Source organism: Rattus rattus, chromosome 9 (assembly GCF_011064425.1).
Source record: "Rattus rattus isolate New Zealand chromosome 9, Rrattus_CSIRO_v1, whole genome shotgun sequence".
NCBI classification, from domain to species: domain Eukaryota; kingdom Metazoa; phylum Chordata; class Mammalia; order Rodentia; family Muridae; genus Rattus; species Rattus rattus.
In genome coordinates this window covers 65,975,706-66,003,294 of record NC_046162.1, presented here as the reverse complement: position 1 = coordinate 66,003,294, position 27,589 = coordinate 65,975,706, and the positions used below count along the sequence as shown (strand labels likewise).

Genomic DNA, 27,589 nt, shown 5'->3' with positions numbered 1-27,589 from the left:
TGCCCTAAATTATCCCATGGTGATCAGATAGTTTTAGTATTTGAACTGTCTCCTTCAAAAAACAGGGGTTGGAGAGACTGAAGTCACAGGGGTGTGACCTTCTTTTCTAATCAGGGACAAGTGACGCGTGACGAAGGGTCGCCAGAGGGCACAAGGCAAGAAGGCAAGGGCACCAGTCCTGGAGTGCTCACAAAAATGGGAGTGCCTTGCAAATGTCAGCAGGGTCCCCAGGATTCTGTCTCAGGTTCCACTGCTGTCCCCTAGAGAGGCCCTCACAGTGGGCGCACACGGCAGCAGCTCAGTGAGCGAGTACTTGAGGTGCGGTGAAGCCGGTGCCTGTGTCTGTGACAGCAACATGCGCCGGTCCATCCTGTGGTTGTGGTCATGTGTGTCATGTGTGTGTGTGAGGCCAGCTGCTCTTTGGGCAAGGCTGACCTCTCCCTGTTCCTGTGGCTCTAGGGTGTCCCCTGTTCAGCTGTGTATGGGAGAAGCTGTGGTTTAAATGGGCAGCTGCAGGTCTGCCTGTCCCAGCTCCCTTCCAGTGGGGGAGGCCGAGGTGGCAGGGCTCCTGGGACAGAGGCCACCCTTTTGCCTTGCTCATCCCACCGCACCCGCACCCGCAGCAGCAGCTGTAGGAGGGAGAAGAGCGGGCGAGCCCCGCCCTGCTGCTTACTTGAAGGCCTTTAGGCAGGCTTCCGGGATGTGCTCCTTGTCGAACCTCTTCAGCGCGTCAAGGAATGTGTCCACCTTGCCCATCATGATCTTGGCAGCCTTCCAGCTCTTGTCCTTGGGGATCTTGCCCCCAGGCGCTGTCAGGATCATGACAGCGGCTGTGACGTTGACCACGGCATCTGGTGGGGATCCGAAGGACTTCAGCTCTGTCAGGTTGTTCTACAGGGACGAACACAGAACCGTCACCCCCGAACGCCACGTGGCCATCCCAGCCCCTTTTCTTTCCACTTCTTGTGTGTCACCTTGTTCAGGGTATCCAGGGCCTCTTGTGCGGCCAAGAGGGCTGGTTCTGCCTTGGCCAGGTCTGTTTCACAGGCTTTCTGTTTCTCAGTAACGTTCTAGAAGGGAGACAAACAGGAAAGTTCAGTGTAGGCCTGTCTAAACATCCATGACATATCCACCCATCTATCCATCCATCCATCCATTCACCCACCCTCCTACCCACCTATCCATCTACCTACCCATCCACCCACCCATCTACCCTCTTACCCACCCATCCATCTATCCATCTACCCACCAACTCATCCATCCATCCATCCATCCACCCACTTACCCATTCATCCACCCACCCACCTACCCACCTATTCATACACCCACCCATCCACCCTCTTACCCACCCATCATCCACCCATCCATCTATCCATCTACCCACCTACTCATCCATCCATCCACCCACCCATCCACCCACCCACCCATCATCCATCTATCCACTCACCCACCTATCCATTCATCTACCCACCCACCCATCTGAGAAGGGCAGGTAGAAGGATGGGGTGAATGAGGTGAATTCTCCTTGTAGCTACAGCCAAGCCCCACTGCTTCTGAGTTCCTCCCACTGGACACCATGTTGTCTTCGTTGGATAACCCGATCACTAGTGTCTGGGGTGTGCTCACTCATGAGACCAGCCTCCTTTGCCTTGTCTACTTGGCCCTTGCCTCTTGCCCTCAGATGAGACTAAGCATGTGCTAAGGGACTTGGGGTGCTCGGTTGGGATTGGGTCCCTCTATCAGCTCTAGCTCCTGGGGCTGAAAGGAAAGTCCAGCCTTTCTCTCTCCCCTTTCACTTTGAGATCACATGGTATGATCCTTTCAAAACCAGATTTCAGAATAAGTCACCTGCCATTCACGTGAGTATTCATTCTCTCTTATGGCACGAATGCGCTCATTCACTCATACATGCAAATGCTAATTCATTCATGAACATGAGCACTCACTTGCTCACTCACCCATCCAGTCAGTCAGTCACTTACTCACCCACCCACCCACCCAGTCAGTCAGTCAGTCAGTCAGTCAGTCAGTCAGTCAGTCAGTCAGTCTCTCACTCACTCATTGGGGCGGGCATTCCTTTGTTTGCTTGGTTGGAAAGGACCCTTAGCCTTCTTGTAAAGTTCAGAGGTCATGTCAGAGTGACTGGGTGTCTTTGCACAGGAGCAGCATCTGGGTGACAGGGGAGCAGTCACTGGGCCCCAAGTGTGTTGTTGGGCTCTAGGGGAGGACAGGGGACAGTCTTTTCTCCCTGAGGATGGGGCATAGCTAAGGGGAGGGAACACAGAAAGCAAAGATCAGCAGAGGTGGTGGAGTGATCTCTAGCTTCTTCGGAAGCACCCTGCGTGGATGGAGGGCTGGGTGGGGGATGTGGGCTGGGTAGGGGATGTGCCAGGACGTTAACCATTGCTTTGATGTCATCAGGAAATGGTCACAAGGTCTTTGTTTGGCCTGTGATCCTATGTCACCTGCTAAAGACCCTGGAAAATGTATGGCCCACCCTGAGACTCAGTTTCTCTATCTGCCTCACAGGCTTTCGATTCTGCAGGTTAAAAGGGGACTGGGGACCCAGCTCCTGGCCACCTAAGCCTGGATTTCCTCCCTGCTCAGCTCTTAGGTGCGAACTATTCAGGCCCTATCTAGCTGGCTCAGAGAAGAGACTAGAGAGTGTGCCCAGAGTGTGAAGGCTTGCTTACTGAATGGGTGCCAGCTGCCATCTCCAGACAGAGGGGGCAGTTAACTGTGGGGACTTAATTGATCCCCCGTTGGGATATGGGCCCGAGGACGTTACCCTGAGCCAACTGTCTCTATGTGGAGATTTGCCCTCGTGGTGGAGGAAGGTGCGGAAGTCACAGCATATGGACTGGTGATTAGGGGGTGTCCCCTTGACCCTCATGCACTCACAGAACCAAGCACCCCATTAACATGCAAAGGGAAGCCAGGCCTGGTGACACAGATCTGTACTCCCCACTACTTGAGAGGCTGAGGCACGGAGGGTTGCAAGTTCAAGGCCAGCGTGGGCAGCCTGGTGAGATTCTGCATCAGAACTCTAAGTCAGAAGAGGGTTGGGGATGTGACTTCATGGTTCAGCGCTTCCTGGTTAGCGTATGTGAAGTACTAGGCTCAGTCTTCAGCTCCCCCAAAAACCAGAACAACGCAGCAATGCTAATGGCCAATCGAGTGAGGTGTTGGGGTCAGGCTGGGCTGCAATGGAGATACTGCAGTGGAGGGCTTTCCTCTGTGAGGACCTTGGCTGTCTTGGGCATTCTCTACAAATCCTCTTTTTAGAATCCAGCCTGCTGTAGGGGATGGCCTTCTTTCCTGGGGTGCTCCGGGTTGGGCAGTTTGTCCTGGTACAGATGTCCCAGCCTGAGTCCTGCCTGAGGGTAGCACCTAAGCCCTCAGAGGGAGGCGCACGAGACCTACCTTATTGATGACCTCCACCTTGATCTCCTCCTCGTCGGCAATGGCCTTCTCCTTGCTAACCTTCTCAGTCTCCACGCCCACCACCTGGATCAGTTTGTCTGCGTTTTCGTTCTTCTGCTTCAGCTCGGCCTCCTGAATCGCCAGCTTTGCCTTTAGGTCATCCACCTAGGGAGGGGGGAGCCGGGAGGCTGCAGAAGCCGAGGATGCTAGCGTGGGCCGCTTTGCCCGTGGGTTGGTGGCAACCTCGGACTCAGGAGAACAGCCTTGGTGGCTCCAAACTCCCAGGGGTTCTTTCTGGAGTCTATTTCAATACGTCAGAGGACATCTTGGAATGAGCATTTACATGAAACTGCAGAGCTGAGACATATCCCTGGCGTGCTAGGAGTCAAGGTGACCAGATTAAAAGATGTCAACTGAATTTGGGTGGCAAGGGTGCACCAGGGTGTGATCTGAGCACTTGGGGGTGGGTGGGTGGGCAGAGGCAGGGAGACTGCCCCAAGTTCAAAGCTATCTTGGTCTATATGGTGAGTTCCAGGCTAGCCTGGTCTACATGGAGAGCTCCAGGCTAGCCTGGTCTATATGGTGAGCTCCAGGCCAGGCAGGATCACACAGTGTGACCCCTTGATAAAAGTTGTAAGTTGAGAGATGTTGAAGGTCTTGGGGTGGGAATGGGGCAGGGTGGTTAAAGTCCTGCAGGTTGGTTGAAGAGTGGGAGAGAAGCTGGGAATGGGGTTCAAAAACTCCTAGGAGCTGGTGAGAGGCCCATCTTGGCCCAACCTAGGTAGGGAGGAGGCAGCTGGGAGTCGTGGGCAGTGGGGCTGTGGCGGCGCGGTAACTGGACTCCACTGAGTGCGTGTTCAAAGCCATGCGGAGACCTTGACAGTCAATGTGACGTGGAAGGGAGGTTTGTAAGTAGCAGTACACACAGGGCGCAGTCCTACACAGGGCTGGACACCTCATGAAAGGGAGCCTGTAAGTAGGCTGCACCCAGTATGAACGGCATACAGCAACAGCTGCAAGTTCTTGGGTGCCTTGGCCTTGAGAAGCACATTTCCCTGGACACAGGCTCGATGCACTCACGGGGGGTGCCCATTTTGGTGGTGATGTCATCAAAGTGTGCCACACCTGTGGCTTTGACAGCACACCTCAGTCTCCCAGATGCTTGAGTCAGGCTCATTCCGCTGCGAGAGATGTCCAGCCCTGTGTACGACTGCGCCCTGTGTGTGACTGTCCCCCCCCGTGGAAGCCCTGCTCCTGTGAGAAGGTTCTACGGCAGCGCCACCCAGGCCCCGGGGCTCCTACCTGAGAGGCCGTACTCTGCAGCTTCATGAGGCCATTCTCTAGCCGCTCAATCTTGGCGACCAGCTCCATCCTCTTCTTGGCCAGCAGGTTCTGGTAGAGTTTGATCTGCTCCAGGAAGGTCTTGGGCGTGGTGTAGTTGTAGCGCCTCTCCGTCGCCAGGTACGTCTTGGACATCTCATTGACTGTGGTGTGCACGTAGGACATGAAGAGGCTGATGGAGGTCTTCACCTCAGGCTGCAAGGCGGGAGAGATGACGTGGGCCGGGCTGGCCATCTCTGGGTCAGCGCAACCAAGGCCTGTCCTGCCTCAAGTGTCAAGAGGTGCGTGTGGGAGAGGGGCTGAGGAGATGGCTCAGTGGATAAAGTGCGTTGCACATGTGAGGAGCTGAGTTGGATCCCAGAACCCATGTGAAAAAAATGTCCGGTGTGGTGGTGTATGCTTGTAGTCCCAGGCCTGGGGAGCTGGAGCCCTCCCTGGGGCTGGCTGTCCAGCCAGTCTCTATATAGTCAGCACCTTCCAGGGCAGGGAGAGACCTTTTCTCAAACGAAGTAGATCGTGTTCCTGAAGATGGTACCCAGGTAGTCCTCTGGTTTACACATGTATGCATGCATGCACATGTGTGTGCGCATGCGCGTGCTCGCACAAACACACACACACACACACACACACACACACACAAAGCAAATAATTTTTTTTTTTTTAAAGAGAAAGAACTAAGAATCGATGCAGGAGAGCAACACCCCTGGAGCTGGGTGGAGTGTCAGGGTTTATTCTGGTGCCTGGGACCCAGCAGAGCCCTATCGCCTGACCCACGTGTGCACACATTCCCATGCATCCGCATGCTTGTACACCCAGAAAGTGCAGAGCTGAGGTTTCGGGGATTTTTTGTTGTTCTTATTTGAGACACTATCTCATGTAGCCCAGGCTAGCCTCAGACTTTTTGCCTAGCTGAGGCTGGGCCCTGAACTAACACCCCCCCTCCCAATCCCTCACCACCCTTCTCCATCTCACTAGAGAACATGCTGTCTTATGCCAGCTGCATCGGCAGGCATCATCAGGCATTTCCTCTGCCGGAACCCTGGGCTTGGTGACTCTGACATCTGCCGTCCTCCCTGGGGATAAGCCCTTGGGGCTTCTGCCCCCTCCCCCCTCCCCCTAGTGGTCCAAGCACCTCTGTTTCCATCTTGGTTAATTTGTAACCATGTTCACCCATTCGACAGCCCTGGCTAGCACCCTTGGCCATTCCTGCTTAGAAGGACACTTGTGTTAGGGGCTGAAGCCCCAATCTGGGCTCGCACTGCCTCACCTGGATGCCCGGTGTCTCCTGCAGGAAGCGTGCGCTGACAGACACCAGAGCGTCTTCTGGCCACTCATGGAACCAGTCGATGGCTGTACAGTTGACCACGGCAGGGAACTTCCGGGCTCGCACACGCAGGACAGAGCCCACGGGGGAGAAACACAGGATCACCTGGAGGTGGGCGGAAGCGAATGCATGCGGGGGATGCTGAGGTGAGATGAGGTCTGTTGTTTTGGCAGACGGCTTCTTAGGAGGCACAATGCTCTCCAGGCCTCAGTGTTATAGGGGGCACCTCTGCAGAGGGGTGCAAGGCACAGCTAAGTCCCTCAGGGTCACCTCTGCAGGGTGGCAGGAGGCACGGCTTGGTACCAGCGTTCGGATGCACAGTTCTAACTAGTGCTGTGAAATGCAGGATGGCTCCATGTCTGGCTGGGTGAGGACAGGGTGGGGAGTGGGTCCCGCACCAGGCAGCTTGACGACTGGAAGGGGGGTGGCGGCTGTGATTTCAGCTGGACATTGACCGTCTCCCTCAGGCCCAGAAGGCCAATCTCCAGACAGGGCACCAGCTTCCTGGGCCTCCCTGCTGTGGAGAAATGCCTGGGGCTCGCCTGATGGATGACAACATTGCTTCTCATAGACCCAGCCTCCCCTCGCTCACTCTGGCCCTTTCTTTCAGGGCTTTCTGGCTGCATGGAAGGGGCGGCCGTGTGGATCAGCAGAATAGCTTGGCTGCCCCCTCTCTCTAGAGATGCTATGGTAGACTTGACTGCCAGGGCCTTACAGGCAGTGGGGAGCAGGCAGTAGCCATCAGCTCGAGTCCCACAAACAACCTCTGTCGACAGGACCCTTGTGAGCCAGGGAGAGGGACACAGAGGGGACAGGGGACGCTGCCTTATTGCATCAGCAGGGAACACGTGACCGCAGAATCTCAGCGTGGCAGAGGGGCTGGCTTATGGATGTGTGTATATGACGTGCGTGTGTCTGTGTGTGTGTGTGATGTCAAAGGACAACTTTGCAGAGCAGGTCCTTTCCTTCCAGCTTCACGTGGGTTCTAAGAGTTGAAACTCAGGTCATCGGGCCCATGTGACAAGTTTTTTTTTTTGTTTTTTTTTTTTTTTTTTTTTCCCACCCTAGCCATCTGGCTGCCCCTGAAGGTGTGCTCTGTAATTTATAAAAATTATTATTTATGAGAGATTCTGAGACACACATACACAGAGAGAGAGATGGAGACAGAGAGACAGGCAGAGACGGACAGAGAGACAGGAAGAGAGACAGAGGGAATGAGTGAGAGTGCAGGTGCTTCCAGAGCCAGAAGAAAGGTTTGGTTTGGGTGCCCTGGAGCTGGAGTTATGGTTGCGAGTCACCTGATATGCAGGACAGAAATGTAACTCAAGTCTTCTGGAAGAAGAGCGAGTGCATTTAACTGCTCTCTCTCTCTCTCTCTCTCTCTCTCTCTCTCTCTCTGTTTACACTTAATATGTGTACCTATATATAAGGCTTCTTCCAGCCTGGAGATGCCTCTGACAGCTCTATGGAAAGAACTCCAGGCTCCTTGGCTGCCCCCCCACCCTCCCTTCATTGCCAATGCCCTCCCTCTCTTCTTTTTAAAATATATATATATATGATTTATTTATTCTATTTATATAAGTACACTGCAGCTATCTTGAGAAACACCAGAAGAGAGAGCATCAGATCCCATTACAGATGGTTGTGAGCCACCATGTGGTTGCTGGGAATTGAACTCAGGACCTCTGGAAGAGCAGTCAGTGCTCTTAACCACTGAGCCGTCTCTCCAGCCCCCCTGATGATCTGGGAACCAAATGGTCCCAACTCTATGGAGAGAGACCCAGGCTACTGGAGGAAGAGAGCTGAGCCCCAGGGCTACCTTGAGCTGCTTCCGCACTTTCTCAATGAAGAATTTCCAGCATGCCTCTCGGGTGTCGGTCATACCGAGAGACTTCACCTGTGGCCGCATGGAGGAGATGATATTTTCAAGGTCGTCGTCCCCAAACAAGCCTGGGATTTCCCCCGAGGCTAGCAAGTCATTGATCAGCACCAGGAACTGCTCCTCAGCCACCTGGGAGTCTGTCATCAGGAACACCGAGGGCACATTCTTCACCGCGGACTTGATGTACTGGGCAGCCAGGTCCATCTGGATCCAACAAAGACAGTGGAGTCAATACCCTCCTCTGGGGACATTCTCATACTCACTTAGCCAGGACACATGGGGGGCACCCAAGTCTACGGAAGAGGCCCGAACACGGAAGCCTCTTGGAAGGGGAACACGGCCACACTCCCGGCAGCCATTAGCCCAGTTGCCTGGTTAAGAACAGATGGATCTGTTCTGGGCATAAGGTCATCAATCCTCAGAAAGGAAGAAGGCAGGCTTGTGGTATGGGCACAAACCTGAGGACATCACACTTCAAACAGTCGGACACTAGAGGACAGAGAGAGAGAGAGAGAGAGAGAGAGAGAGAGAGAGAGAGAGAGAGAGAGAGACACCATTTGCTTGAGGTCCCTAAAGCTGTCACATACACAGAGAAGGAAGGGGGAAGGGTAGGCAGGGTAGGTGCCAGGGCTGAGAAAGGGGAGGGGGAGTTTCAACTTCAAGGCTTTTTTTTTGTTGTTATTTTATTGCGTTTTTTGTGTGTGTGTGTGTGTGTGTGTGTGTGTGTGTGTGTGTGTGTGTGTGTATGTGTGTGTGTGTGTGCGTGCGCGCGCGCGAGTGCGTTTGCTGCAGTACATATGTGGAGGTTAGAGCTCAGCTTGTGGGAATCGCTCCTCTCTTTCTACCATGGTGGGCTCCAGGAACTAATGAATGTAGGAGCACTGGGCCATCTCTCCTGTTGTGCTGGTTTTGATGTAACGTATCATGCAGCCCAGGCTGGCCCTGAGCTGGGAAGGCTTGTATAGCTGAGGCTGAACTTAAATTCATGATTTTTTTCCCACCTTCACCTCCCAAGTGCTGGGGTTGCGGGTGTATGCCAAATCTGGCTAACTTTTTAAGACCATGAGGCTTCTGGAGATAGACACACAGACACACAGACACACACGCACACGCACACGCACACGCACGCACACACACACACACACACACACACACACACACACACACACAGAGGGGTCAAGGGAAGTCTCTGACACAGAAACTCTGAAAGAGACCCCAAATGAAACAAATCCCCACTCACGTTCCAGGACCTAACCCTGGGAAGAGTGACCAGTCCCCAGAGTGGCCCAATCATGGCATTCTCCTTCTACACTCCTGGGAGGGTTTAAAGAAGTAACTGCACCTTCGCCAGTGGCCTTTCCCAGCTCTCTTTGGGGACTCGAGCCCTGCCACACGGTGCCAAGCCTCAGCTGCTCTCCATAGGCCCCTTCATGCCGTCAAAACCAGCATCACCTGGGTGCCTCTTATACGTTAACCAAATTTGGCCGCCAGTGTGAGATGCAGCTGTGGCTGGCCCACGTTGAACCACGGCTTGTGTTGCTCAGGAATCACCCCCAGAAAATTTCACCTCAGTGATGCTGGCTTAGTTACAGCCAGTTCTCCAGCCTCTGCAGACTAGTACTGATCGTCCCCACAAAGGTTTTACTTCAGAGGGGCTGGTCTCTCGTTAATCGTAGCTGATTCTTTGCTGCCAGGTGACAGGCTGTTAGCTCAAATTATCACACACAAACAGCTCTGGTAAAGTCTTTAAGGGACTCTCAGACTTCCCGCTGAAACGTTACAAGCCGGGCCTCGCCATCTCAGCATGCTTACCAGATGCCACAGACCAGCCAGACCACTGATCTCTGCACACTCCGTGGCCTCTCCAGCCCAAAGTCCAAATGCCACCACGATCCTCACAGGTCTGTCACAGTGATACCCCATGGCCTGGCACCAACTTCTAGGTCTAAGGTTTCTATGGCCGTAGTAAAACACCACGGACAAGAGCAACTTGGCTCACGCCTTTATTTATTTATTTTTTTTGGTTCTTTTTTTTCCGGAGCTGGGGACCGAACCCAGGGCCTTGCGCTTCCTAGGCAAGCGCTCTACCACTGAGCTAAATCCCCAACCCCTGTAGAGAGAATCTTATCTCTTGTGCACTGTGTAAAAACATTCACCTGTCCAAAAAAAAAAAAAAAAAAAAAAAGCCTACAGCCAATGGCCTAAGGCAGGAAATAGGAGGGAGGAGGGAGAGGAATTCTGGGAAATACTCAGGTGAGGGAGATTGACCTCAAATGCTGGCAGAGACAGACTCATGGACCTGAGAAGGTAATCCAGCCACGTGGCATTCATAGAATAAACTGGATTATTGAGATATGAGCTACTTGGGGAACAGAGCCTAGGTTATTGGCCTAAGCATCTATTTGTATAAAAGAAGTCTCAGGTGGTGACTTCAGGGAACTTATACGCGGACGGGAAAGCACGCAGTAGCATCTCGCCTTCTAAGCACCAGGGTTACAGCAGGATCATGGTTCATGAAGTCTACCGGTTTAGAGAAACTTCGAGCAGTTCATCTCTGGGGGGTCGATTGGTGGTCAAAAGCAAGTCCCACGTTCTGTATTTTTGGGCAAGCTAATTGTTTTTTGAAAATGAGAGGAAAAGCTCCGAATTTGGATAATCTGAGGCTGCCACGGGGGCAGGGCACTCTCCATAGCCATGGCCTGGGGACCAGCCTCAGGGGAAAAGGGCCTGCTGTGACAGCCAGCCGGGGGTGGGATCTGGGACACTGGTCTTATCTTTCAGAGCACCCAGCCCTGTGGTTCAGTGACAAGTGCTTGAATCCAGCATTCACCACCCCCCAAAAGCAGCTAGAACAGTCACCATTTCCAGGTGACACTCCGGAAACAGCCGCTAGCAGGGCTGCGCCTCCCCCCCCCCCACTCCCACCCCCACACCCCCCACAGACCGTGGGTCAGCCAGCTGAGATGAGTTTCTGGCAAGTGAGGGGCCTTTGAATCTGGGTCACTGGAGAAGGCAAGGGCCCTGCCAACTGAGTGCTATGGCCAGTGAGGATGGGGAGACACTGTCAGGCAGCTCCCTCATGGGAGAAACCTCCACACCTGTATCCTTTTGAGGATTCTGTCTCCCAGGTGCCCCTGGAGAATCCACCACAATCAAGAAAGACCACAGGGCATCTCCCTCCCCCAACCCCCCCCCAGGCCTGCCCAGAACCACTTCATCGTGACCACATAGCCAGCTACACTGACCTAAAGCCTGACCCTGTCCCCTCATCTCTGCTGTCTGGTGCTCTGTCCAGTGTCTTGTCCTGCACACCTGACATGCTGGACATGCATGGAATTGGTCCTTCCTCTGGCCCACTGTTACCCCCCCACCCCCCCAGTCTCCACCTGGCTCTCACGCTCTGTGGCACTTCTAGACCACACGTGGACCACGCTTACGGGTCCTGTCTCCCGTGTGCCTGCCATACCTTCCCCACTAGCTAGTGTCTGTCTGCAACCCTCTCCCGTCCACGACCTCTTCTTCTAAAACATGTCAGACCTGCTCCTCCCTTTGCTCACACATCTGTCTTACAATGGAGGCCAGTGATTTTCAATGTGGTGCCCTAAGTGCTTCCAAGTAAACTCCTAAATCTTCTCTTCGCCTGTCTTTAGCCTCTGGTGGGTACCTGCCACTTCTAGGAGTCACCTTAAAGGACTGGTGGTACAGCACCAGGAACACCCGGGCACCCAGTCACCTCCACACCACAATGCTACTGTGAGACGGCTTAACTACTCCCCTCCTATGGCTTGGGAGTCCCCTCCCCAGCCTTTTTTCCTCGCTTAGCTTTGAGTGTGCAGAAAGGGGGAAGCTAGCCCCACCACGGGCGTGTGGGGTGACAGATTTCCAGACCACGGTTATGGCGCCACTCTGACTGACATCCATGAGTTAAAGGACTGGATGTCCACTATTGGCTCTAAAGCAAAGCTCATCGGTAAAGTCCCCAAAGGGAAGCAGTACCAGCCGGCAGCTGGTGGAGAGGGCAGAAAACACGGGCTCTTGGGGGAAGTCTGGGGCGGGTGTGTGTCCAAACAGCACTTGAATTGGACTGGTGATCCCACTGGAGACAAACACACACAGAAAGCTTGATTCATGTGGGAGGACCCGTCCCTTCATACTAGAATTTGAAGGCAGAGTTGACCACTCGTGCTATATGGGAAACGGAAGCCACCAGAAAGTACAGGAAATGGTCCAGAGGTCATGGTTCCCGGCCCACACTCCTGATCCTTGCAGACCTCACCAGTGTTTCCTTCCCCCCTCAGATCCTCATCTGCACCCTGCATCCCAGGCAGTGAGGGCTATATCCAAGCTCCAGACCAGGGACTGCTGTATCTGCCGTAGGGAGCATCCTCTAGGGGGCTCCCTGGGCTGCTCTGGCATCACCCAGGCCCCACAGAGGCGGCTCCCGCACGGGCATAGACAGATATGACCGTGTAGTGCGCCCTGAATCAATTTCAGGTCTCTTCTCTTGCTCTCTTGACAACTTGCTCCGGCTTAATAGTGCTTGACTGGCACGCGCTCCCTGTGAGACCCGCTTTCGGGAAGGAGAAATCAATGGCGGGGCTCAGCAGATGCCTGGGGCAGGGCAGATCCACTTCGCTAACGTGGACTCAGTCAGTTTGGGACTGAGCGGTCTGCGTCGGGATCTGGCATGAGGTGGGATGCACGCCTAGAAGTGGCTCTGAATTTTTTAACCTGGAGAGCTGGGGACAACTGCGTACACCCAGTGACCAAGGCTGGGATCTTATCACGCTACACTTCCTTGTGTGTGGTCTCCGCTCTGCCCTCCTCTGCTGAGGTGCAACCTGAGGAGGGCACCAATGACGTCTCTCTTTAGGAAGGGGCGTGGTGGGCCTTTGCTCTGCCTCCCTGGGAGCCCCCTCACCTTGAGGTCTGGGATCGCATAGCCTTTCTTGAGTGTGATCTGGAAGACGTCCAGGGCGCTGATGTAGGCGGCTAGGCGGGACAGGCTCTGTTTTCCACTGCCACCCACGCCCACCAACAGGGCGTTTCCCCGAGGGGACTCCAGGATACGGTTGATCCTGCAGATGTGTGCCACGGCGTCCTCGAACAGCACCTGGGGAGGTCAGAGGGGTCACAGGTGCTATCTGCTCTGGAGAGCACAGGCCCTTGCCAGGGTCATGGGGTCACCCCTGTGGAGATCCCAGGTGCTCCATCAATGTCACATGACCAGTCACTTAGGCTCAGAGGAAGTCACTTGCCTGGCCCAACCCGGTGGGGAGCCCAGGCCTTAACCTATCCCTGGCAGGTGATAATGACTTGTGGCCCTGGCGAGCCTGGTTTCAAATATGGTTTTGGGGGTTGGGGATTTAGCTCAGTGGTAGAGCGCTTGCCTAGCAAGCGCAAGGCCCTGGGTTCAGTCCCCAGCTCCGAAAAAAAAAAAAATATATGGTTTTATTTATAGGACTACACTTAGAACTGATGTGTGTGAAGGAAACACCAGGGCAGTTTTGGGTGCCCACTCACCAGGTTCATGACCGCGTTGACTTCGTTGTAACTGTCCAGGACGTCTTTGAGAAGCTTGTTCAGGTGCGCCACATCCGTGACGGGGATGTACTTGGGGTCCCCGATCCCTTGTGTGAAGTGGCAGAAGATGTTGGGTTTGGCAAAGAGGTGCTCTTCCCCGAGGTCCTGGGCCAAGACAAAATGCTTGGCCTCTGGGCCACCGAGCACAGGCCGGTGGTCACCACGCCTACTAAGCTGGTCCCATGAGGCCTTGTAGGAGGCCAGGCCATGTCTCCAATGACCCAAACCGCGACCGCGTCAACCCTTACGTCTCGTTGGACACTCCCTTCCTGTAGGGTGGTCCACGATGTGGGGCGCATAGGGGATCCCACTGGGGATGTGACAGTAGGTGACAAGGACTGAGGCAGCTGCGCCCCACTACAGGCGGAGAGGAGGGCAGGAGGTCACGCCCTCTGCACGGCCAATTCTCTCTCACTGCTCCCGCCACTACATGCTGGAGTCATTACATAGGTTTCCCTCTGCGGGTGCAGCAGGGGGGACCTGATAGCTTAACTCACATCGAAGAATTTCTTGGTGGATGCCATGGTGACCCTGCGCAACGTCTCCTGGTCTTTCTCATCCACCATCTTGTCCCCGTACACCCGCTCAGCCTCGTGCAGCCAGAGGCGGACGATGTCCAGCGGGGTTCTCAGAATCTCTAACGTGGAGAACAAGATACCCTGCCCCAGACACACAAATGCAGCGTCAGGGGCTCTGCCTGCACCGTGAGAGGGCAAGCCAGGGCAAGGCAAGCGTTGGTGTATGGCATACGGAAGTGACTATTTCTCTGGGGGAACTATTTAAGCTACTGTGAGACTTCTGCTTGGGGCCAGAGGAGCCACCGACTGGGGAGGTCATACAGAGCTGAGAGGGTGTGTCTGTGTCTTCGGGGGCTGTGGAGTTTCCTCCAGGGGCAGGACTAGGGGTTCATTTTCTCTTTTTTTTTTCTTTTTTCTTTTTTTCAGAGCTGGGGACCGAACCCAGGGCCTTGCTCTTGCTAGGCAAGCGCTCTACCACTGAGCTAAATCCCCAACCCCATGGGGGTTCATTTTCTAATGGGGAGCATAGTAGAGAAGGGACAGTAGTGAGTTGTGATTGGGTGCGTTTACAGGGATGTGGTCAGTGGCTGAGGCTCAGGCTGAGCAGTGAGCAGTGTGGGCCCAGCCTGGGGAGGGTTGGGTCCTGGGCTAAGCTGACCCAGGCTAGTAGGCTTATGTTTGCCTGTACCGTCTGGGCCTTGGGACCATCGTGGTATGGATTGTATGTGTGGAGCTTGCACTCCGTGGGGAGACATGACCAGCAGAAGAGAGAACGGAGATGCTGCACTGCTCTGTGGGCTGAGCGGTGGGAGGGTGGGGTGACACGGGGCGCATCGGAGGCCTTTGCAGGGATCGGACATTTGAGCTGAGAGCTGGAGTAGGAAGGGACCAGCACAGTGTTAGGTGGAGGACAGGAGCTCTGATTTTTATGTGCTGTTGGGAGGAGACACTGAGTGTATACACTGCCAAAACCAATGCCTGGCTCAGTAAGTGGCCATTAAACAGGAGGGAACATAGTGGCTGTCGTCACGTTTATGATCTTCAGCCTGTCACCACCACCGCCATCACCACCACAGTGCCATCCTTACAAGTCACTGTCCCCGCCTCCCCGTCACCACCCTCACCCTCCACTCCTCCTGAGTGCTACAGAGGAGGGGAGCCCCCACCGGGCAGGGAGTTGGCCACGGCAGCATGACACAGGGTTACAGCGGTACCTGGAATATGTTGGAGAGGTCCCTGAGGTTGAAGATGTAATGAAACTTAATGGCCGTGGGAAGGAACGTTGCAGCGACTTTCTGGTGCAAGGCTGTTACGGGAGAGAGGCACATCGATTCTAACGGACTCTTACGGACTCTTAATGGTCTCAGGAAGTGCAGGGCTTAAGGTTCCTAAAGCAAATGGACTGTGAAACGGTGACAATTTAACCAAGAAATCTGCACGGCTCTCTGAGGAGGGTGGGCCCTTGCTGCTGCTGTAAATTACCCCTCCTCTTTCCGACCCCCAAGCAATTGGATTTCACATCTCTCTGAGCTGCAGCATAGCACCATAAAAAAAAAAAAAAAAAGATCGATTCCAAAGAATGGATGAAATATTTACCAGGGGGAAAATAGGAAGCCCCCACCAACCCCATAACGTTTTCGCTAACTGGCTGGAGGGGGAGGCAGTCTCAGCTTACCCAGGGCTGCGGTCACCAGATGGCTGCACAGCCGCTGGATCACCCCGGGGGCTGAGCGGTATGACAGGTGCTGTGCCAGAATTGTGTTGTAGATGGTGATGAGGGCGTCATGGCCGGGGAAGCTCACCGCAAACACGCAGAAGTGACGCTGCAAACGATCACGACCTCCCATTAGGCAGCTCCAAGTTACAAGTCAGGGCCGTGGCTAACCCTCCGGGGAGGTCAGACCCCAGCACCACTGACTGATGTATTGGGGAGCATAGTCAGGATGCGTTGAAAACACCCATTCTATGTGACGAAGCCACGCATTCTGTCATAGTTAGGGTTTTACCACCGTGAACAGACACCATGACCAAGGCAAGTCTTATAAAGGACAGCATTGGGGTTGGGGATTTAGCTCAGTGGTAGAGCGCTTGCCTAGGAAGCGCCAAGGCCCTGGGTTCGGGTTCCCAGCTCAAAAAAAAAGAACCAAAAAAAAAAATAAAAAAAAAAATAAAGGACAGCATTTATTGGGGCTGGCTTACAGGTTCAGAGGTTCAGTCCACTATCATCAAGGTGGGAGCATGGCCACGCCTACTCCAACAGGGCCACGCCCTCTGATAGTGCCATTCCCTGGGCCGAGCATATACAAAACATATACTGTCCTGAAAAATATTCCCAGAGGCACAGTGATCCCAGGACCCTGTGGCTTTGGTCTGGGTGCGTATCTGGGTCCCCGTGGCTTAGGCGATTGGAGACATCAGCGTGGGCACGGTTGCGGATATAAAACTGGACCCCAGATAGCCAATGATACATCTTGGAGTTCAAGTGTCTCCAGTGTCACACAGGAAATGCTTATACTAAAGAAATATCATGGGTTATCTGAAATTCAGCTGCAGCTGGGCATTGGCTGGAGACCAAACCTAGCACCTCGTGCCCCCTAGTTCTACAGAGCTGCAACCCCAACCTTGGGTGTTCTGAGACAGGGCCTGCACCACAGCCCGTGCTGGCCTTGAACTCACGACCCTCTGGCTTCCGTGTCCCAAGGGCTGGGATGACAGGTGTGCACCACACCTGGCATATCTGGCAGCCTTCTGGGGTCATGAGGAGGACCGTCCGGCCTCTCGCCCTCCCTGTTCCCCTTAGTTTCCCCGACAGTGAGAGGCTAGGGAGTTTTCCAGAGCACGTCAGCCCAAACTCTAACACCCCCAGCTCTGCCAGGGCCAGAGCTGCCTCAGCCCGGAGCAGCAGACGGGAGTGGTTGACCTCTGCTCACCTGTAGTCTGGGGTCAATGGTGAAGGAACCAGAAGTAGGGTTCATGCAGGCCACGTACTGACAGTTGTGCACGTCCTTCAGTGTCAGTTTCTGCCTGTCATACCTGTGTCGGGTGGGAAAGGTGTGGGCATCCCACCGCAGGGTGGGAAAACGCCCCCCCCCCTGTAAATCAGCTGATATGTGCCTAGGGAAGACAAGCTGAGAGAGACAGTTGCGTGCTGTGCTGAGGGGAGCTTTGATGGGAGGCAGAAACCCCTCTGAGCACAGCTCTGGGTTCTGGTCCAGCTCTCACCGGGAGGTGGTCAGCCATGTTGGCCTGGAGAACTAGGTACCTCGATAAGCCTACCTTTGCTCAGCATCGCTACAAGGATGCGGAAGCCAGGGTAGGCAAGCCTGCCTGTAAGGGCACCTGTGCCTGAGGCACGCCGAAACCGCTTCCTGCCCTATGAGGAAGGGAGGTCTCCTGCATGTCATGTTGGCTTCTAACTCCCCACGTGGCTAAGGATGATCCCAAACTTGGGATTCTCCTGCTTCCGCCTCCCGGGGGGCTGGAATTACAAGCGTGTGCCACTAGGCCTGGTCTGTTCCGTGCTGGAGACTGAACGCAGGGCCTCTTGCTGGCAAGGCAAGCCTGTTACCCAGCGAGCCACATCCCCATCGTGCTCGGCCAAGTCACTGTCCTGACTGTGCCTCTCCGTGGGTTTCCCACTTGGCCCTTAGTGATGTCGGTGCTCTCCAGGTGACTGCTGAGCGTGTGTGCGTGTGCGTGCACGCACGGGTGTGTCCGTCTGTTAACTATTATGTCAGCCTGCCCTACGATATGTTGAACAAAACCCCACAACTCCAACGTTAATGATGGGAGCTGCTTTGTTCCCTTTAGCTGTGCTTTGCAAAGTTTTGGCTGAGAAGCCACTCCCTGTCGCCCCCTCCCTGCCCCCTCACTACTTTGAGACTGACATCCAGTGCCTCTTCCTGACACAGCAGGGTCCCTTCGTCCCTGCCATCTTGGGCCACCTGGACCTCATCTGCAGGGAGGTTTGGCCACGCTGCGGTACATATGTGAGGGTGGGAGAGGACAGATGGCAGGAGGGCAGTTTGCTTTGCCCTTCCCCTGGGTGGCTCCCAGGGATGGAACTCTGGTTGCCAGCCTTTAGGGCAAGCTCTGCTCAGCCGTCCTCGCTGGCCCCTCAAGGGGTCTTCTGAAAACTCAAATCCAGCCACCCCTCTCCTCCCTCCTTAGGTTTCTCCAGAGAAAGTCCGAAGGCAGGCGCGGGCTGAGCTGCAGCTGGAGTTTAACCAGTGGGAGGACCTCTCGAGAGGAGACAGCACTAGGCACCAGACAAACCTTCTAGAATGTTTGATGCTGTAAAGCCAGATGGAGAGCTCAATAGGGAACGGCCTGTGTGTGGGGCCGTCGATGAGTCTCCAGCGGCCTCCCCGGGGAAGCCACTGTGTGGGGGTGGCACCCCGTCACCTCACTGCTGTCTCCTGTGTTCACGATATTTTGCCCCTTCCTTTTTTTTTTTTTAATCAAATGTCTTTTTAAAACGGGTTAACTTATTTTATATATATTTCAAAGATTTATTTATTATATTTATATTTATTTACTTATTTATTCATTTATGTATTTTATATCTCTTCAGACACACCAGAAGAGGGCATCAGATCCTATTACAGATGGTTGTGAGCCACCATGAACTTAGAACCTCTGGAAGAACAGTCAATGCTCTTTTTTTTTTTTCTTTTCTTTTTTTTCCGGAGCTGGGGACCGAACCCAGGGCCTTGCGCTTGCTAGGCAAGCGCTCTACCACTGAGCCAAATCCCCAACCCCCAGTCAGTGCTTTTAACCACTGGGCCATCTCTCCAACCCTCCGGGCTTCCTTGGGCCATGGAGTGCAGCCCTACCCCATCCCCTCCCTCCCTGTGCTGTCACCTCTGGGGTGGTGGCTGTGGTGGCCGTCTGCACAGATCAGGGTATCCTGAGCCCCATGGGTCAGAGCTGCCTTTAAGGAAAGGCAGGCTGTGGGGTCAGTGTGGGACTGTGACCTCGCACAGGCAGCCGGGTCCCCTGAGCATGCTCCTGGCAGTCCTTTGATGGGGGTTGGGGGAGGGGAAGTCTCTGGGAACCCACTGACTGGGCTTCTGGAGTTCTTTTGACCTCAGCTCTGGCCTGGGCTGCTTCCTAAAATGGTAAATGACCTGAATGGGCCTGGTTATTCCTATGTATGTCACCTGGGTGTCCCAGGATCACTGGGACAGAGTCTCCTGTGTCAGGCTGAGGCAACCATGTGCACCCTTCTCTTCTTCCTCCCTTAGTCCATCCTGTGCCACATTCCCTCCTGCCGCAGGACCTTTGCACATGGCTTTTTTCAGCTCAGGCTTCTCTACTCGAGGGCAGTCCTGACAGTATCCGGCTCCCAGCTGCCCTATAGCTCTCAAAGGGGCATCTTTGACCCATCGGGGCCTCCTCTGTGATGGGCTTTTCCCCAGAGCCCTCCGTGGGTCTCCCATAGCAGACATGCATCTCCTTGAGTGGGGATCTATCTCTGCCCCCTTATGGGGGTCTTGGCCACAGTTACTGACATATTTGTGGAGCGTGGCAATAGCACAGAACATGAATGGCCCTTCCGCGGCCATAGGCTGCCAGCCCCTGACCTGCCTCCTGCCACCTTCTCTATTCCTAGCTGTGGCTGCCCAGTCCTAGCCTCTTCCCACAGAGGCGTGGCCATACAACACCACGCCCTCTCGGAGGCGTAGCCACGCCCCAGCCTCGCAGAGTCCTTTGGCCCTGCTTCCAAGCGCCTCAGCCCCTCACCAGTGTCTGTGGTCCATGTGCTGGCGGATGAGGGTGTGTGGGGCCACCGTGCCGTACTTGTCCACTTCTGGCATGTTCATGTCATCGATAAAGTAGATTAGCTTCTTAGTGCCTGGAGGGCCATAGTTCCTCCCTGACTTCTTTTCCAGGGGCTTCTCCAGCACCCCTGAGAAGGACAGAATATTATTTACCACCCTGAGCTGGTGCCTATTAGGGCAGGGACTGACTGCCTCCTGTTGGGAAATGGAAGTTGAAGGCCAGAGATCAGGACCACGAGTGTGCCTGGTCCAGAGATTGGGGGTGGGGGGCAGGGTGAGGTGGGGGTGAGGGGGCAGGTGTGAGGCTGGGGCCGGGCCCTCTCACCCTGCAGCATGGCTGAGGTCGTGTAGAAGTTGAAGGGCACAGCCTGCACCAGGTAATCGTCGGTGCTGAGGCTCTCCAGCTTGTCCCCCATCAGCACGGATTTGCCAGTGCCCGCATTGCCCACCAGCATCACGGGCCACGCCTTCGCCATGAGCAGGTCCATGAAGTACCGGATGCGGATGGTTTCCGTGGTGTGGACTAGAGAGGCCTGGGGGGGGGGTGGTAGTGGGAGGCGGGGTATGGGTAGCATACAACAGAGCCAGTTCCAGCTGGCCTGCAGGCCCTAAGTCCCCAGTGTCACTGAAGGGTCCTTAACTCAGGTAGGAGGGGACACTGAGCTCTACTCCCAACCACAGCTCTGGCAGAGGTTACCTGTAGGGGGATGTCAGGATCCAGCTCAAAGTTAGGCACTTTATCTGTCCAGGGCAGGAATTTCTTTGTTTCCGGGTCAATGTAGTAGTCAAAAATGGTCCCCTGCGAGGGTAACTTGATTGTTTTAAATTCGTTGATCCACCACTTGCTGAACTCCACTCGATAATCAATGAGCTGTTAGGAGGAGGGAGGCGGTAAGGACCCAAGGCTCGTGTGAGAGGGTTGCAGGGTGACCTGGTCTGGATACCCGGGTCCCCACGGGGTGCCCGTCACCTGGTCCTGGAACATGGCGCCTCCGAAAGCCCAGAAGCAGGCGAACACGAAGTACAGCTCGTACAGCTCCTTGGGGGAGTCGGGCGGGGCGTTCTTCTCTGTGAGCAGACACTCCAGCAGGTACAGGATGGTCTGGATGACGGTGATCTCCGGCACAGGGGTGATCCTCTTGAAACCGAAGCGCAGCTTGTCCAGACACGTGGGCAGGTACTTGTCGAAGAGGATGATCAGGTTGGCTTTCTCCGACTGCACCTTGCGCCTCTCTATCCAGCTGCTCACCACCCTGAGAGGGAGGGAGGGACGGCCGCCAGTCAGTCCTCAGGGCTCTCGGCACGGACAAGTACCCGCCTCACCACATCACCGGTGGTGGCCAGGGAAGCAGGGGTATGTGACCGAGTTTCCCATGTGGCAGTGTCGTGTCAGGGGACCGTCGGGGCTGGCTGCAGACCCTCAGAGGGGAGTCTGTGTTCTTTCTTGGGATTCGTGGCTTTTGGAGTGAACTAGGTCCACAGCAACTGGGCCCACACTGGTTTTTACTTCTTGTTCCCCCTTCCCCCCACCCCGACAGAGGCGTGGCCATACAACACCACGCCCTCTCGGAGGCGTAGCCACGCCTCTTGAGAGCCACCTCTTGAGAGCCACCCGTCCTTTTCGCCTTTCCTCTCTCCCTTCTTCCAGCTCCCTCTTCCTTCTCTTTCTTCACCTTCCCCCAGTATCTCTTGAATCCCAAATTTAAATTATGTAGTCAAGGATGACCTTGAACTTTGGATCCTCCCACCCTCCATCTCAAGTGCTGGGATCACAGGTGCACAGTGACCACGGCTGCATTGTGGGGTGCTAGGGGTTGAACCCGGGGTTTCCCCTGTGCTAAGCAAGCGATCACCCCAGCTATATCCCCAGTCTCCTGGGGAGTCATTCCTGTTGCTACCCAGGAAGCATCTTCTCCCCACTGAAGCCAAAACTGAGGGCTGGTGACTAGGGGAACAGAAGAGCTCATGAGGTCATCTGTAGGGAGGAAACAGTTAAGGATGGAAGACCCTCGTGACATCATTTGGACCTCTGCATCCAGCTGCACCTGACTGGAATCCACATATGTGTAGACACAGATACATGTAGACAGAGATTTTGCTTCAGTGAGCTCAGGTTAAACTTGACACCATCATTGGAAGAATCAAAGTCCATACATTAGATGGCCCCATGGGAACCACCCCAGATTGCATGGCACGACCTCATGCCCCAGCACTGTTGTGTGGGGGAGGGAAGCTGCTGCAGCTGGCAGCCCGGGCTTGCATAGTGGACCATAGCCAGCTGCAGCCTGAAGCAAGTCGCTCAGCAGCTCTGGGTTCCAGATTCTCATCTATAACCCGGTGGTGTTTGCGTCACCTCCACTCCCGGGGAACCACGCAGGATGCTCTAAAGCTCACGGAGGGGAGCCTGGTCCGTGGTAAATGCCAGAGGAGTGTCTGCTAAAAGCATAAATAGTGCTGGGCTCCCTTGAGGGTCAGCGAGCTGAGGGCGTGCGTCATTTCCAGGATGCCCGAGGCGTAAGCAGGAAGCCCATGTTATGAAACATGAGGCAACCGTCCACAGCTTGGACCTATGGGCCTCGCCACCGGCGTAATGGAAGTTCTGTTGCTTCCTGCTCTGCTGTTGGGACACAGGATAGGAAGCTGATGCCTTGGGCTGCAACACCTGCATCCCAGTGTGGTAGAGAACACTTTACCACCCTAGGTCTCTGTGCAGGATGCAGTGTGGGTGTGAACTCCACATGCAAGTGGTCTCAGGATGATGGGCTGACATGGGGATATGGACTCAGGCTGCCGCCTCACTGCCTGAGCTCAGGATTCCAGTGTTAGGATGTAACATTGCCTGGGTGATGTCATGTACAGGGCATGGTGGATATACCTGGAAGCACAGGTCAGCTTTCCTGGAACCAGGCCCTTCCTGCTTCACTTCCAGAGGCTGCTGGGGCATGTCACTACGGCTCCATTGGAGGTGGGGATGGGGCTGTGTCTGCCTCTCTCCCATCTGGAGGGAATGCTATACCTGAGGGTGCTGTACCTGCCTCTCTTCTCTCCTTCAGCAGAACTTGTCCTCTTCTGGTTCCCCTGGACGCCCCAGGAGTATCCAATCCCTGCCTCTGTCCTTGTCAATCTCACCTCTCCTTCCTGTTCCCACAGCTGTCTCCCATGACCCCTTCTCCTGTGTCCTAGTGTGGTCTGTGACCTGATGTCTCCCATCTCAAGACGTCGCTATCCTGGGTTACAGTGGACCCTGATCTAACGCCCGGCAGAAGACTGTGTGTCCTATGCCCTTCAAGGGCCCAGTGTGCCAACATCCTGACCTCGGGCTCCTGGCTTCGGCTCTCAGAGGACGGACTCCTGTTAGTGGCTGCCCGGCATGCAGCTCTTCCTTAAAGCAATGCCAGGAACTTGGCAAGTGCTGCTAGGCTAATGTCCCTCTCAGCAGCTCCCCCTCCCAACCCCCGGTATCTAGCTGACTCCAAGTCCTGTGCCCGAGGGGCCATCCTTCCCAGTGCCCCGTGGAGGCCGGGCCGTATCCTGCTGGCTGCCCCTGGCAGACATCTCATCTCCTGCTGGAGAAGGACAAGGATGAAGTCTAAACTCTCATTTCTTTCTCTACCACAGTGCTGCACACTGTGGATACCCCAGGCCTGCTTCTTGTGTCCAAGACTTTCTCACCTTGATAAACTTCCCTTCCCTTGTTGAAGCACCCACAGCTCTCCCCCTCCAGGACCTCCTCTGTGCCTGGCGCCTGGCTTCAGCCCTTCTTCCATGGATCTCTCTTGAGTTATCCCTGGCACCTGTCTGCCAAGTTGGGGTCAACTTCCTTCCTCCAGCCTGCTTGTCTGTCAGGCGCCCTCCTGTCAGCTTCCTGCTCCATCCAGTTTCTCCTCGGAGTGTCTGTGTAGCTCACCACTGCCCCTTGTGTCTCTTCTGAAATTGCTTTTGGGGTATATGATTCTCTTTGTTCCCAAAACCATGGGTTTCGTGTTTTTTTGTTTTTGTTTTTGTTTTTCCCTGTGTGAGTTTTGTTAGGAAAATTATCTTCTGCAACCATGACACATATTTTTCCTGGAAAATTGATTTTCACAGCATGGAATGCTTAGGGTCCAGAAGGGGTTAATTGGGCAGGTTGGGGGGGGTGGATAGATGGGTTAGTGGAGTAGTGAGTGAGATGGATGGAAGGGTAGATGAGTTGACGATTGGGCGGATAATCATAATGGACTGTTGAGTGTGTGGGTGGATGGATGGGTGGGAGGATGGGTGAGAGGGTGGGAGGATGGATGGGAGGATGGATGGGTGGGAGGATGGGTGGGTGGGTGGATGGATGGGTGGGAGGATGGAGGGTAGGAGGATGGATGGGAGAATGGGTGAGTGGGTGGGAGGATGAATGGGAGGATGGATGGTGGGAGGATGGATGAGTGTGAGGGATGAATGGGAGGATGGATGAGGTGTGAGGATGGATGGGAGGATGGATGGGTGGGAGGATGGATGGGTGGGAGGATGGAGGGGTAGGAGGATGGATGGGAGAATGGGTGAGTGGGTGGGAGGATGAATGGGAGGATGGATGAGTGTGAGGATGGATGGGAGGATGGTGGAGGATGGATGGGAGGATGGATGAGTGGGAGGATGGATGGGAGGATGGATGAGTGGGAGGATGGATGGGAGGATGGATGAGTGGGAGGATGGAGGATGGATGAGTGGGAGGGTGGATGAGTGGGAGGATGGATGGATGGGAGGATGGATGAGTGGGAGGATGGATGGGTGGGAGGATGAATGGGAGGATGGATGAGTGGGAGGATGGATGGGAGGATGGATGGGTGGGAGGATGGATGGGAGGATGGATGAGTGGGAGGATGGATGAGTGGGAGGATGGATGGGTGGGAGGATGGAGGGGTGGGAGGATGGAGGGGTAGGAGGATGGATGGGTGGGAGGATGAATGGGTGGGGAGGATGGATGAGTGGAGGATGGATGGGAGGATGGATGGATGGGAGGGTGGATGGGTGGGAGGATGGAGGGGGAGGAGGATGGAGGGGTGGGAGGATGAATGGGTGGGAGAATGGATGAGTGGGAGGATGGATGGGAGGATGGATGGATGGGAGGATGGATGGATGGGAGGATGGATGGGTGGGAGGATGGATGGGTGGGAGGATGGAGGGGTAGGAGGATGGATGGGTGGGAGGATGGATGGGTGGGAGGGTGGGTGGGAGGATTCATGGGAAGATGGGGGATGGGAGGATGGATGGCAGGAAGGGTGGGTGGGAGGATGGATGGGAGGGTGAGTGGGAGGATGGGTAGGAGAATGAGTGGGAAGATGTATGAGTGGGAAGATGATGAGTGGGAGAATGGATGGCAGGATGGGTGGGTGGATGGTGGATGGCAGGATGGGTGGGTGGGTGGGTGAACAGAGGAGAGGATGTGTGGGTGGGTGGCTGGGTGGGGAGAAGGACTGATGAGTAAATGCTCGTCTCCAGCTCAGGTACTCACCCTGAGGCTGTGTTTCCTAGAACATGCCTCGGATTTCTACCCGAGCTGACTAAGGACACTGACTCCAAGCTGTCCTTCCTGTGTCCCCTGAAGTTTTACTATTCTGCCAATCCTTGGCCACAGGTCCAAGCAGGAAGAAGTCAACATCAAGTCTTCTGTTCCTCAGGACTTCGAGCTGCTCTCAGGAGCACGCCTTCCCCCAGCCCCAGCCCTGTTGCCATACGCTGTTCAAAGGTGAGGCAGGAGCCACTCCCCATGCCACAAACCTTCCTTCCTGCCTGGCCCTCAGCTTTCACTCTCCACCCAGCCCAGGGCCTGCCCGTGAGTTCTGGTCCTCATCAGGGATGCTGACCCCAGGCCCTGTACTTCCTGAATGTCCCCTCTGCTCTCGGGTGGCAGCTTTGACTTCAGTCCTCTGGGACAACAGCATCCGCAGGCAGGCCAGGCCTCTCCTCATCCCAGCACCCTCGACTTTCAGCCGTTGTACCAAAGGCTTTCCCCAGCTGCCATGCTGTCACTGTCACGGCGAGCTTCTGCCCCACGCCTCATCCTTTTACCTCAGTGACGGGGTGGGGTAGAGGAGCCAGCACGCACAGCTCTGATACCACCCACGAAACATGAGGTAAAATGGCCCACGGTACGTATGTGAGTGGACAGGTACACCCAAGCATATACCGCCATGACAGACGACAGTCTGCTGACCACTTTCTCTGCCATGGTTTGGGATGAGAGAGCCCAAGCCTTACTCACGGGTTCCATCCCAGATCGGCAGGGTTAATGTAGAGTATGCCGGCCCTGGAGACGGTGGCCGGGGTGGCTGTCCTTAGGTGACTGATCTCAAACACCAGCCTCATGGTGCGATTCAAGGGAATCCGCTCATTGCTGGCCAGGGTGAGGACCTAGGGGGGACGAAGCAAGCCCCATTGGTCAGTGGCAGTCCCCAGAGGAGGAGCCACTGAAGGTGGCACATGTGTGGCCACCATGACTCTCTCCGCTCTCTTTGCCTCCAGCCTCCCTTTACTACGCACCTGCCTGCGTGCATGCCCAGCCAACACAGGCATCCTTCCAAAACCACACCCTCTCCTCTATGGATCCTTCTGTGTCTCCTACCCAGCGGAGAAGCCCTGCTTTTGAGACAGAGCCTGGCTATGCAGCCCAAGCAGGCCTTGAACTCATGATCCTCCTGCCTGCCCTCCCCAGTACTGGGAAGAATCATTTTCTTTTTTTTTCTTTCTTTTTTTCGGAGCTGGGGATCGAACCCAGGGCCTTGTGGTTGCTAGGCAAGCGCTCTACCACTGAGCTAAATCCCCAACCCCAAGAATCATTTTCTTAAGCTGCGTCTAGACTGCTCTGGAGGCTGTTTCTGCCCCGCCAAGTGTTGTTTCTATGCTGCGCACGGATCAGGTGGAGAACGGGCCTCCAGCTTTACTCCGACCCGCGCAGAGGCAGAACCACAGGCAGGTTCAGGAGCGCACGGTTCTGTGTCCTCCATGGGGAGCGGCCGTTGTGGCAGGTGCTGTCTACAGCCCATGACTTTCTCTGTGGGGCTTTTGACAGATTCCTGGCCACCTTGCCCCACCCCCACCATCCCCAGCACTGTGTGTACACTGCCCATGGCCTGTAGGCTCTCTCATGCTGTGGTGGTGATGGGGGCTCGGCTGTGAATCCAGGAGTCACGTACCTTGTTGTCATCCATGACTGTGTTGAGAGACTCAATCCACATGGGGTCTATGTCTCCATCCAGGACAATCCACTTGGGCCCGTCGTGCGTGATGTTGGCCAGGTCCCGCATGATGGTTGAGAACAGGCCTGGAGGGAGGCGGGCTGGTGACGCCTGTGGCCCCAACTGGGAGGGGGGCTAAATAACATGCTGGACACTCTGTGGCCTTCATTCCATCATGCCAGGGTGGACCTGGCCTGCTCAGTTTCTCAGAGGTGGCAGGTCCCATCCTTAGAGGAACAACAGTGGCCTTCTAGTTCCTCTTCATGCTAAGCCCTGCTCTTGCCTTCTGACCTCTCAGCCCCACCCCCTTTCCACATTTGATTCCCCTCCCAGCCCCGCCCCTTTCCATCATTGACCACCTTCTTCTGACCCCCTCAGCCCCGCCCCCTTTCCACCTTTGATTCCCCTCCCAGCCCCGCCCCTTTCCATCATTGACCACCTTCTTCCGACCCCCTCAGCCCCGCCCCTTTTCCACCATTGCCCTCCAGTTCACTTTCTGAGGCCTCGGCTCTTTAAGGATCAAGCAGCCT

The 27,589-nt window shown here is 55.2% G+C and overlaps 1 protein-coding gene across 2 annotated transcripts in view; it reads right to left on the bottom strand.

Moving 5' to 3' along the window:
• Dnah17 (dynein axonemal heavy chain 17) overlaps window positions 1–27,589 on the bottom strand; it is a 115,342-nt gene that overhangs the window by 32,824 nt on the left and 54,929 nt on the right. For both annotated transcript variants that reach the window (XM_032912054.1, XM_032912053.1), the window contains exons 42-59: window positions 27,018–27,145; window positions 26,087–26,235; window positions 20,825–21,107; window positions 20,552–20,725; window positions 20,180–20,387; window positions 19,817–19,982; window positions 17,002–17,104; window positions 15,747–15,894; window positions 15,286–15,377; window positions 14,051–14,212; window positions 13,494–13,658; window positions 12,892–13,083; window positions 7,908–8,174; window positions 6,032–6,193; window positions 4,726–4,959; window positions 3,424–3,588; window positions 975–1,070; window positions 674–891 (exon numbers count right to left, since the gene is read on the bottom strand). In XM_032912054.1, the coding sequence (XP_032767945.1) occupies window positions 674–891; window positions 975–1,070; window positions 3,424–3,588; window positions 4,726–4,959; window positions 6,032–6,193; window positions 7,908–8,174; window positions 12,892–13,083; window positions 13,494–13,658; window positions 14,051–14,212; window positions 15,286–15,377; window positions 15,747–15,894; window positions 17,002–17,104; window positions 19,817–19,982; window positions 20,180–20,387; window positions 20,552–20,725; window positions 20,825–21,107; window positions 26,087–26,235; window positions 27,018–27,145 (3,112 nt within the window). The remainder of the gene's footprint in view (window positions 1–673; window positions 892–974; window positions 1,071–3,423; window positions 3,589–4,725; window positions 4,960–6,031; window positions 6,194–7,907; window positions 8,175–12,891; window positions 13,084–13,493; window positions 13,659–14,050; window positions 14,213–15,285; window positions 15,378–15,746; window positions 15,895–17,001; window positions 17,105–19,816; window positions 19,983–20,179; window positions 20,388–20,551; window positions 20,726–20,824; window positions 21,108–26,086; window positions 26,236–27,017; window positions 27,146–27,589) is intronic.